Here is a 12,079-nt window from a genome sequence, read left to right on the forward strand (position 1 = left end):
TTTGATTTGGATGTGAAGTTGAATACCGTGGAATTGCACCAGACTTGTTACAGAATGTTGAAAAGGTGCGTGGAGAGGTTTGGCCCACCGCCTGTGTGCTTGGTCCTTACTCATCTTGAATGTAGTGGCAGGAGAGCAGCCAGTTGAGTCCAGAAATAATGAAAGTATAGATGAGAACTCTGGGACAAGTGATGCTCTGTATTCTTGGTGCTGGGGGGGGCAGCAGTGGGAGAGGTTCTAGTGTCCTGGCTCCACTGGTGGACCTCCTGATGGCACCTGGTATGCTTTATCCCATTGAACACGATACCCAGTCCAGTTGGAAGTTGGCGGCATTGCTCTTTGTTAGCTCCATTCCTATCTGACAGGTCAGTTCCAGAAGGCAGTGCATACTTTGGCATTTATGGTACAGTGTTCTGCAGGGCTCTGCTTTGTCCTCTACTATTTAATGCTGTTCCGGACATTTGGGGTGGAGTGACATCCATATGCAGACGATAGCTTTGTTTCTCCTTTTAGCGTAATTCAGATGAGGCAGTAGAGATTCTGAACTGGTGCCCGGGGTTCGGAAAGGTGTGCTCGGAGGCTAGTTTGACCCTAGTTTGAGGTCGTTTGATTCTTGAGACGTTTGAGTGGTAAAACCTGCACGTCCTTAAGAGATTTACCTGTCGCTGATGTTTATTTGCTTTTATTGTTATTGAATGTTTTTACTATGGGTTTGGATGCCTGTTGGGGTATACGAGAGGTGCCACACAAACCTTAAATAAATAAATATTCTGGCTTTTGAGAACTCTAGGCTGCAGTCATTGATATATTGTCTCCATAAAGTCTTTTGGTAGACTTATAAATCCCACTTCACTTGGTTGCCTATAAGAACTGCTTCCAAATGGCCCAGCAAGGAAACCTCCTAAGACATTTATCTCCTCCTGCCAGTAATCTGTGGCCTAGTGTGCAAATGTGTGGCAGGCATTCTTGGACACTGGAATATCCTTTATTGTGTCTATGAGGTGCTGTCCAGTCGCAGCCAACTTATGGCAACCCCAAAGGATTTTCAAGGCAAGAGACTAACCGAGGTGTTTTCCAGTTTCCTGCCCCTGTGTAGCGACCCTGAATTTCCTTAGTGGTCTCCCATTCCAAGTACTAACCAAGCCTGACCCTGCTTAGCTTCTGAGATCTGACAAGATTGGGCTAGCCTGGGCCCTCTAGGTCAGGGCGCTTTGTGTCCCCCGACCTGGCTATTTGTACATTGTGGTCTGGGAAACCCCGGTGCTCTTCAGCAGCTTTGCAGGGATTCTGACTCCCAAGATCAGTCATGGAGACAAGCTTCCTTGAATGACAGCTTGCTCACTGTTGCCAATCATCCCCTGCTAAGGTGCTGGGAAGCATTAGAAGAAGAAGAAGAAGAGATTGGATTTATACCCCGCCCTTCACTACCCAAAGGTGTCTCGGCTTACAAACTCCTTCCCCTTCCCCTCCCCACAACAGACACCCTGTGAGGTGGGTGGGGCTGAGAGAACTCTGACACAGACTGCTCTTTTTCAAGGACAGCTGTGCCAGAGCCTGTGACTGACCCAAGGTCACATCAGCAGGTGCAAGTGGAGGAGTGGGGAACCAAACCTGGTTCTCCCAGATTAGAGTCCGCACACTTAACCACTGCACCAAACTGGCTCTCATTAGGTATGAATCATCAATTATGCCACATAAATTATGCTCCTTTGTAATGTCCACTGGTTCTTTGGCAGGCGCTTAGGGGTTCCTTTGCAGACAAGTCAACATGTGCATAGTTTTGCTAAGTTTCAGGAACCATTGCCATACAGCTTGGTAGCAATATTGTTTTTGTATTGTGGCCTATCCACGTCTGTAGTTCCAGGTAGCCAGCAAAAACAGGCAGTTTATTGAGCCGCCCCAGAGAGCCATTGTATGTTTCTGGTGGAGGCGTTCAGCTTGTTGTCCTACACAAGTATGGGAAACCTTGTTTGCATCTCAAGGGAAGTCCAGGGGGGGGGCGCGGTTTCTCCATTTAAAGAGTGCATTAAACATTCCTGTTTTTTAAACTTTCAACAGAGCCCAGTGAAGATCAATCAAGTCAGCCTGGATGAAAGTGGAGAACACATGGGCGTCTGCTCGGAAGATGGCAAGGTACGACGAAACAAACCCATTCTCATGTTTCTCCTTGGCATGGAAATGGTGCTCGCGTGCCACATTCCAGCTTGGCGGGAGATCTGCGGACAGCGAAGTCCTATAATAATATTAGCACCACGTTCGTTTGTTTGAGAACCTGACCCACTTGCTGAAAAACTCATAATTAAAGTAAAATGTATTTGGCCCAACTGTGCCTTAGGAGAAGTAATTACAAGGCATGTCAGTAACATTACAGGTATTAAGCTGATTAACAGCTGTGACGGGGGACGGGGGACGGGACGCATCACCTTAATCATTACTACCGTGCCAGTTATACTTCAGTGACTGGTCTGATGCTTCTGCAGGATAGTCGCTTAAAGACTGCTCTGCCTATGAAGTCACAAAACTGGATTTTTGTGGGCAGGATTTCTGTCAGCCGGTGGCTTTTCTTTTTGGGTTTTTGTTTTTTAAACCCTTATGATTGTTTCCTCCCTGAAATCATTTGATAAGCACTCACAGTTTATCAGAAGAATATAGTGCCTTGCAGTGGTCGCGTTAAACAAATGTGAAATCAATAGATATGTGTATAATATATGTACAGTTTCCTTTTTAAAAAGTGGCACCTTCTCCCGCGACTGGGGAGACATATATCATTTTGTGCACCACGCAGCCAACAATTATCCATGTTTTCCTGGGAAGTTGAGTGCGCTGACATTTTGGTGATTTTGAGCATTGATTTCCCACTTATTAGAATGTCTTTGTTTTTGTTTGTTTTCAGGTCGGTGGCAGTCTTTAGTGATATTGGTTTAGGGTGATAAAATCCTAAAACGTTATCTATTCAGGATGCTTTGTGTGTGTGTGTTTTGTTTTTGTTTTTTGGAGTAATGGTGCTAATATGTATGGTATGTTGAATGTCTGTTCCCAAGATCCATCTCACTTGACTATGTTGAACACAGTTTGTTACGAATCACATTCTTAGGCAGGATTTTTTTTTTTTTTTGGATGATCCAGTCAACAGAGTAGGCTCACTAAATTAGGATGGATGGATGGAATGAACTAGCGTGGTGTAGTGGTTAAAGGACTAGGATCTGGGAGACCTGCGTTCAAATCCTCTCTCTGCCATGGAAACTTGCTGGGTGACCTTGGGCCAGTCACACAATCTCAGCCTAACCTACCTCACAAGGTTGCTGTGAAGATAAAAAGGAGGAGACGAGAACGATGTAAAATGCTTTGGGCTCCCATTGGGAAGAAAGGTGGAATGTAAATGAAGGAAAATAATTAAAAAATAGAAGAGGAGGAGGAGGGATTTATACCCCACTCTTCACTACCCGGAGGAGTCTCATAGCAGTTTACAATCTCATTTCTATTCCTCTCCCCACAACAGACACTCTGTGAGGTAGGTGGGGCTGAGAATAGCTCTGAAAGAACTCGTGACTGACCCAAGGTCACATCAGCAGCTGTATGTGGAGGAGTGGGAAATCAAAATTGGTTCTCTCAGATTAGAGTCTATGCTCCTAACTACTACACCAAACTGGTGGTAGGTAGGTAGGTAGGTAGGTAGGTAGGTAGGTAGGTAGGTAGATAGATAGATAGATAGATAGATAGATAGATAGATAGATAGATAGATAGATAGATAGATAGATTTGCCATAGGAGCAAACTGAAATAAACCTATCTAAGCTGGCCTTATTTTTTAAAACCTTTCAGTAAGGATATAAGAGCCTATTTATGCCTGCTCTTCCCCAAAGAGAATCTTGATGGTCGTCTCTTGACACAATAATTGAGACGCTGTTGCCGGTCAAAAGGATTGTAGAATTTTGCAGCCAGCAAGACTCTCTTAAGAATAATGTAATTGTCTCAGCAAGATAAGGGAAGCACTGATAATTGCATGTGATAATCAGAAAGTGCTACGCTGATGTGTTTAGATCTTTTAGAAGTAAACTTTGGGTGTTGCTTGATGTATTTAGATTATAAAAAATAAGCCTCCTAGTGCCGAGACCAGCTTAGCTGTTTTGTACAGTTTGGGGCCTCAACTCACTCTTGGGGGCTTTCAGGTGTCACTGTTTTATTCCCTAATCTTTGCCTAATGCAGAATCCTGTGTGATGGTCAATGAGACATCCTGAGTTCTGCTTATTTTGGGGGGGGGGGGATTTTTTTTTATTTTTCTTGCAAGTGGGATACAAAAGGGGGGAAAGGGTGGGGGGAGACATGAATTCATCAAATATCAAGAGTAGTTACATACAATAAGGAGGATCAGCTATATTAATAAAGATACATTTTTCAAATATAGTAGATAATACAACAAAACACAACATACAACACAGTATTCAGGAATATTTTCTCTCTTTGGAAGAATGAACAAGATATTTCTGGATATTCAAAGATAGTCTAGTAAAAATAAAAAGGTTACATCTTTAACAACTAAACAAACATTTGCACTAAGTTTCAGCCATTCTTATAACCTAAATATTACCTTAATCATTTCTCACATTATAAACCTTATCCTTACTGAATATCGTAAGTACTTAATAGAATATTAAATGAAAAGATTAAAACTATGATCAATGTTCTCCTCAATTTTTATATAACATTCAGATAGATTCAGAAATTTCCAGGTGTGTACCAAACCCCATACCAGTGGCAAGTCACTCCGTTTGCAACAAAAACCCTATTCCCAGTAGCCATAGTTTCGGCAAGGTGTAAACACATGCTGGCCCAAAGACACACAAGTCCTCTATCATGATAACTGTTCCTTTGTGATGTATGCAAACGTTTTCCCCCCTTGCCACATTTTTCTATCTGTGTTCCTGTGAGTGACTATTTGGGGAATGGATAGACCTGCCGGATTCTTCTGGACTCTCCTGCCTGTTCTCTGGGGGACTGTTGTTAGCAAATTCAGCCATGCATTTCTGCAACTTAGAGTGGCTTGTCGTTGGTTACTAGAGACATACGCCTGAAGTGCCATTGGGTGCATTGCGGCAGAGTAGGTATTCTGCTTGTAACTAGGGTTGCCAGGACCAGGGTGGGAAACTCCTGGAAATTTGGGAGGGAGCCAAGGGAGGACAGGGACCTCAGTGGGGTACAATGCCATAGAGTCCACCCTCCAGAGCATCCATTTTCTCCAGGGGAACTGGTCTCTGTAGACTGATCTCTGTAATTCCGGGGGATCCCCAGGTCCCACCTGTAGCCTGGCAGACTACAAGGCTACTTGTTAACAACACTGAAGTTCAATTTGTATATATTATAGAAAGTGGGGAAGCAGAGCCTTTGAGGAAAGCTTTCTACTTATTTTCTCTGCTTATTAATAAAAGACATAAATCCTAGAATCATAGCGTTGGACGGGGCTGTATAGGCCATCTAGTCCCGCCCCCCTGCTCAGTGCAGGATCAGCTGCTCTAGAGTATCCATGACAAGTGTTTGTCCAGCCGCTGCTTGAAGACTGCCAGCAAGGGGGAGCTCCCCACCTCCCTAGGCAGCTGATTCCACTGCTGAGCTACCCTTAGTAAAGGTAAAGGTTCCCTTGCTTGAAAGCCAGTCGAGTCCGACTCTAGGGTTGCGGTGCTTATCTCTGTTTCAAAGCCGAAGAGCCAGCGCTGTCCGAAGACGTTTCCGTGGTCATGTGGCCGGCATGACTAAACACCAAGGCGCAGGGAACGCTGTTACCTTCCCACCGAAGTGGTACCTATTTATCTACTTGGAATTTCTTGCTTTCGAACTGCTAGGTTGGCAGGAGCTGGAACGAGAGACGGAAGCTCACTCCGTCATGCGGCAACTCGGGTCTCGAACTGCTGAACTACCGACCTTCCACAGCCTGCAGTTCACCGTCTTAACCACTTGAGCCACTGCAGCTCCCTGAACTACCCTTACTGTAAATAAATTTTGTTCCTAATATCCAGCCGGTGTCTTTTCCACCCACACTTTGTTTTTTGTATATTTTAGCCCAGCTGTTTATGAATTTAACAAAAGCAGTTTGTATAAAGCAAAGAGTATCCTTTGTCCTTCAGTGGTTCTAGTGGCTTAATCGCATAGAAACATTTTGGTGTTTCCATAAAATACATTAACAGAATAAAGGGAAGCTTTGGATCATTCTAAATCCTTCCAAGACTGCTGCAATTTCTTAAAAAGAAAAATATAAATGAATGCGTATTAGCTTTGCCGTGTACTTTCGCTTCCTTCTGACTCCTGCCAGAGAATAAATAATAGGCAATTTGAGGTAGTCTTTAAAAGCATATAATTTTATTTCAGGTGCAGGTGTTTGGATTATACACGGGAGAAGAATTCCATGAAACATTCGATTGCCCAATTAAAGTAAGTACTCAGTTAATTCTTAACAAATGTCTGTTACCTGAAGCCAACAGTCACAACAATTCAACTATACTTTGTTGCCTCTGGGGGGGGGGGGGAGAAAAGAAAAATCCTTAACAGACTTCCGTTAGAATCCTAAATCATTCCCCTTCTCAGCTGGTTGACTTCAGTGGACTTAGAAAGCTCTTAACTCCTCTTAGGAGCACACTGTCGGAATCAAAGCCTCGGGTATATGTGTGTTAAAAGTGCTCTGTGCATACTCGCAGGGAGAGGAGTATATGTTTAACATGCGAATGCACCCTCTGAAATGATTTATGCTTGCATGTTTGTATTAGAGAGAAAGGTTTTATTGTATTCAGCCATAGGCCATTACAAACCACGAGCAGAGAAGCACACAATAAAACATAGAAAATTATAAATATAAAATACAGTTAAAATATTAAATACCCATAAAACCAAGATTATGAACAATTAACTAAATCACAGCATACCCACTAAGATCCATATTAGCTAGTTCCCCTAAGAACAGCATTGGCCCGTATTTTCCTTGCAGCCAAAGCAAATAGAGCCATTCTATAGGATACATTGACATTGGCATCAGCTAGCAAAAATATAATCTTCTCGGGGATTGAATAAGAACTTAAAACTGATAAAATTCCAGATAGAAATTTTGACCTAGTTTGGGAATACAATGGGCAATCAAGAATGTTATGGGAGAGATCCTCTATATCAGAAGAGCCACAAATACTGTATTAAAAGGTAGGCACATGGTGGGACGAACAGCCCACTGGAGCCTGACTTCTGTCCCTGGTCTGTTTTACTCTCCAGCAGACGATTGGGCCCCACACCACTTTTCTCAAACGCTGGAGAATACGGGTCCTTTAGGGGAAGCTGCAGAAGAAAAGGCAGCCAAATGAAAAGAGGCATATGCAGGCTTGGTCTGTACTTCTGAGCTGTCATTCATAGTGGAGCCAGGTCAGGGTCCCCAGCCTCTCTGAGCCTGCGGGCACTTTTGGAATCCTGGCACAGCATGGTGGGCGCAGCCGCCAAGCGGGTGGCCATGAAATGACTGCTGCAGGAGGCAGAGCCGGCTGCAAAAGGGGCTGCTGTTAAGAGCAGCAGACTCTAATCTGGAGGACCGGGTTTGATTCCCCACTCCTTCACATGCAGCCAGCTGGGTGACCTTGGGTCAGTCACAGCGCTCTCAGAGCTCTCTCAGCCCCACCTACCTCACAGGGTGTCTGTTGTGGGGAGTGAAAGAGAAAGGACATTGTAAGCTGCTCTGAGACTCCAAGTGGAGGGCGGGGTATAAATCCAGCTCTTCTTCTTCACTTACCTTCACAGTGAAGATCATTGTTCTGTGTGGTGGCAGCTGCTGCCAAAGCAATGTGTGTTTTTTTTTAAAAAAAAAAAACACAAAACATCTGCACAGCCAATCAGAAACCTTGCTGGGCAAAAGCCCCACCCACTTTCTATAAATACTTGGTGGGTGCCAGAAAAGGTGCCTGGGGAGGGGGGGCATAGTGCCCGTTGGCATCGTGTTTGGGACCCCTGAGCTAGATGCTGGGAGCTTCAGGCTGGATGCTGGTCCAGGAGGATAAATGCAGAAGGTGCCCACACTCTGAGAAACAGAGCAACACCAGCCCTCATCACCCCCTGCTATATTTTTTTACCTGTCTTTCCAATACCCTTTAATGGACTCCACTGGCCAGATTGGGGATGTTTTGCTGGGTGTCCTTAACTGAATTTTGCAGCCAGTCTTTGGTGCTAGTGTAGTTTTTCCCGCAAACTCTGAGCTTTGAAAACTCTGCAGGAGGCAAGTAGGTCAAAGCTTGCTGAGTGCTTTGATGTGGCCACCCACACAGGCGGCGTTACGGTATTTAATTACCTTTGAAAGACCCGACTCTAATTGAAGGGAACCTCATGTTAAAAGAATTGTATGGATGATTCCAGGGTTAAAAATGATCTACTTTTGTTCAGAGCAGATAGAGTATGGTAGAGTCCTATCCCACTCTCCCCTGGTTGTCACTGAAATATATATATATAGAATTCCCACATTTGCTGTCTGTGGAAATAAAGGAAACAAACTCTCCAAAATGGCCAAGGGATATTTTGACTGGCTCCCGTGGAAACAAATTAGTTAACTCTAAATTTACCAGAGGACTTTTGTGGAAATAGGAGGATGGATTCTGTGTACTGAAATCCTTCCAGAGCCTTTAAAATCACAGGTCAAAAATACTAATACATTGGGCACCAGACAAAGTAGCAAAATGTTATAAAAATGTTTCAGGGAACTGTTGGAGGTGCAAAAAAAATATTGGCTCATATTTTCATTTTTGGTGGAGGTGTGAGAAGCTGGTTAAATTTTGGAAAACCATACAGCAACTAATATTAGAAATAGTAGAAATAGATCTGAAGTTAGAACCAGAAATATATCTGCTTAATATGTTGCCAGAAGGGACTAAGTATAATGATTTGTGTGTGATACTGTATATACTCACTATTTCTAGAATCCTCATAGCTAAATGCTGGAAATCAGATAAAATACCAGCTAGAGAAGAGTTAATTACAAAAATTATGGAAATAAAAGAAATGGATAAACTAAATATGATATTGTTGGGGAAAGAAGAAAATGTGTTTAAAAAAAGATGGCAGAAACTAGACAGATGGATGGGGAAAAATGTGTAAAGGAACTCCAAACGTATGATCTATATTAAGATTTTGTTTTTTGTATTTTTGTTATGGAAAATAGATAGATAAACTATATAAAAATACTAATACATTGGGGGGTTTCTTCCCCACCCTTCATGTGCAGATTGTTGCCGTTCACCCTCAGTTTGTGAGGTCGCATTACAAACAATTTGTAACAGGAGGAAACAAGGTAAGCTTGAGCATTTCGTAATTCTGGTCAAATTCACAGGCGGCAGAGGTTGAGGTCTCAGGGGCCCTGTTGTTGTTGTGCCCCCCCCCCAAAAAAAAATTGTTTGGAAGTTGCCTGCCCTCAGGGGAGTTCAGAGGGCGTTTGGGAGTCAGGACTCGAACTTGCGTTGCGCCACAGTGATCTTGAGGGATCTCGAGTAAGGGTTCAGCATAGGCTTCCCCACTCAGTCCTGGCCAAAGAAGGGAGCCGCAGGGGGGGAGCCCTGTACCAGCGAAGGATTAGCCAACAGGTGGCATCTACAAAAAAATCTTCTGCATAAGATGGGTTGGTGGGCTGAGCAATGAGAAGGCCTCTGTGTGCTGCATCTGCCTTTCTTTGGCTCTGATTTTAATTTCACAGAAGCCAAGTCTGAGAGGCAGGGGACCAGGGAGACCCAGGCCACTTTCAGCCCCCCCCCCCGTTATGTTCTAATCAAAATAAGACAAGAGTGAGGGTTCACGTGTTGTTCTGATATGGATAAAAGCAAGCTGGGAAACTGATCAAAAATACCGAACACCTAATTTGAAGCCATCTTTGAGTCACAGGCCAAACGGCTCCCCTCCCAACCCCACCCCGACTAACCCTGCTGACAGGTTTTGGGATAGCATCTGTCAAAAAAGGTGGATCAGGAGGAGAAGAAACAAGGTAGGTGCGTAATGGGTTGGCTTCACTGGGAAATGTCTGTTTGTGCTGCAGCTCTTGTGGAAGCAGAAATTCGACAAAAAGACCACACTTGCACCGAGTCAAAGTTATTGTATCCCTACATGCATTTTCGCTCGGACAGGGTCTCATGCGGCTAATTTCTGGGCGAGGGAGGAAAGCCCTGGATGTCACACAAGCAGAGGCAGAACTGTGCTAAGTCCTTCTAAGTTTCCACTTGAGCATCACTGGATGCAAGATAATGGGCACCCTGAACCTGCGGTGACATAGAACAGAAAGCCTGCCTGCTGTCTCTGTAACCCTTGCCAGGGTCTCCCTGCAAATTAGGGCACCCAGCTTCCTCTAGTGCCTTTCAGACGGTGCTAAGTGACAGCCACCAGGGTCCCAAACTGTCCGGAAATGAGGGCAGGAACGCAGTTTTCTCCTTCACTTTCCAGACAAGCGGGAAGAAAACAAACCCGTCCACCCCAAAGAAGTCATGATGATGATAAAAATCTGAAGTCCCTGGATTATTTGAGGTGTCCCTGTGTCCTCCTCACTTGTTTTTTTGGATAGTTCACACTGAAGTGGAATGTCATTTCAGATTCGTTGGCTTCGAGTCTGGCAGAATATTTTGTATTTTCAAACACTGAGCATATGCATCATTTGGGGAAGTTGTTCCTTGAATGCATTGCCAACAGAATTTGCATTTGGAAACATGAGTGTTCTGATTTGGCTGTTTTCAAAAATCCTGCAAATAAAAAAAGAGTCTTTCTAAATTAAGAGGGGGTGGATCTGTTTTAGATGTATAACCTAGCCCCTGTGCATGTTTACTCAAAACTAAGTCCCACCGGCTTCAGTCAGTCTTCGTGCTTGTCAAGTGTGCACGGGACTGCAGCACAAGAATGACAAAACAAAACTTTATTTTTTTTAAAGCTATCATAGTGTCTGGTGCAAACAGAATGAAATGTGGCCTGTGGGAAGCACAGCTGATGAATCAGTTGCGATCCAGCTGAGGCTGAATGAGAGAGTAGTTCACCTAATGAATTCATGAAGAAGAAGAGGAGATTATGATGATGATGATTGCATTTGTACCCCACCCTTCACTCAGTGTCTCAGAGCGGCTTACAAACTCCTTTCTCTTCCCCTCCCTACAACAAACACCCTGTGAGGTAGGTGGGGCTGAGAGAGCTCTTTCGAGAACTGCCCTTTCAAGGACAGCTCTGACAAAACTATGGCTTGCCCTAGGTCACACCAGCAGGTGCAAGTGGAGGAGTGGGGAATCAAACCTGGTTCTCCCAGATTAGAGTCTGTGCACTTAACCACTACACCAAACTGGCTGAAGCAAGAGATGAACTGGGGACTTCCTGCTATGTTAACCAGCACCAGCACAGAACCAGCACAGAGGCCTGGCTCTCCTTTGCTTCTGTGGGCTTTCCAGCATCATTTCAGTGGCGGAAATGCTGGTGTGTGAATGATGCAACTCTATGGGTGGAGGCAACCCTGCAATAATAATACATTGTAAATAACAGGGCATCCCCAGCCAAAGACTACGGTGGAGTTTTGAGGCAAGGAGGAAAGACAAATAGTACTATTGTGGGCCTTAACCTTCTACCTTTAAAAGAGGGTCTAATCTTAAAAAATAACAGGGTGAAAGCTTGTTAAATGGAGGTGGGAAAGCTGGAAGAAAGGCACTTTTCAGTTAACCCTTAAAGAGCCCACCAGAGTTTCCAACGTGAGCCATCTCAAGAAACGCACCAGTCAGACAGCATAAGAAATATCGACGCCATCCAGAGGGCTTAAACTTCCAAAGGTAATGAAAGTATAAGCAAGCTTCCAATTAATCATGTCTGATTAGTTGTGTTACCTTAAATGTTTTGAGTAAAACTTGAAGATACTGTTGGAGGGAAAGACACTGAGGAAATTTGCAGCCGAAAATGGCTGTCGAAGATGTTTCTGCAGGTCCTTGACAAGCAAACAGAATTGTGTCGATGCCTCTCTGATGTCAGTTTTCAATTGACACACTAGTCTATACTAGCCATTGCTTGTCATGATTATAGGGTTGGGGATATTGCCCAATAAGATACCAAAGAGGCATGT

General features: G+C 44.1%; 1 protein-coding gene across 1 annotated transcript in view; it reads left to right on the top strand.

Moving 5' to 3' along the window:
* Positions 1 to 12,079, top strand: part of VPS41 (VPS41 HOPS complex subunit) — a 181,230-nt gene that overhangs the window by 67,212 nt on the left and 101,939 nt on the right. Inside the window, exons 5-7 of the mRNA XM_015417909.1 lie at positions 2,059 to 2,133; positions 6,361 to 6,423; positions 9,236 to 9,301. Coding sequence (XP_015273395.1) covers positions 2,059 to 2,133; positions 6,361 to 6,423; positions 9,236 to 9,301 — 204 coding nt within the window. The remainder of the gene's footprint in view (positions 1 to 2,058; positions 2,134 to 6,360; positions 6,424 to 9,235; positions 9,302 to 12,079) is intronic.

This window comes from Gekko japonicus, unplaced genomic scaffold (genome assembly GCF_001447785.1).
Source record: "Gekko japonicus isolate JY-2015 unplaced genomic scaffold, Gekko_japonicus_V1.1 scaffold708, whole genome shotgun sequence".
Taxonomy (NCBI): Eukaryota; Metazoa; Chordata; class Lepidosauria; order Squamata; family Gekkonidae; genus Gekko; species Gekko japonicus.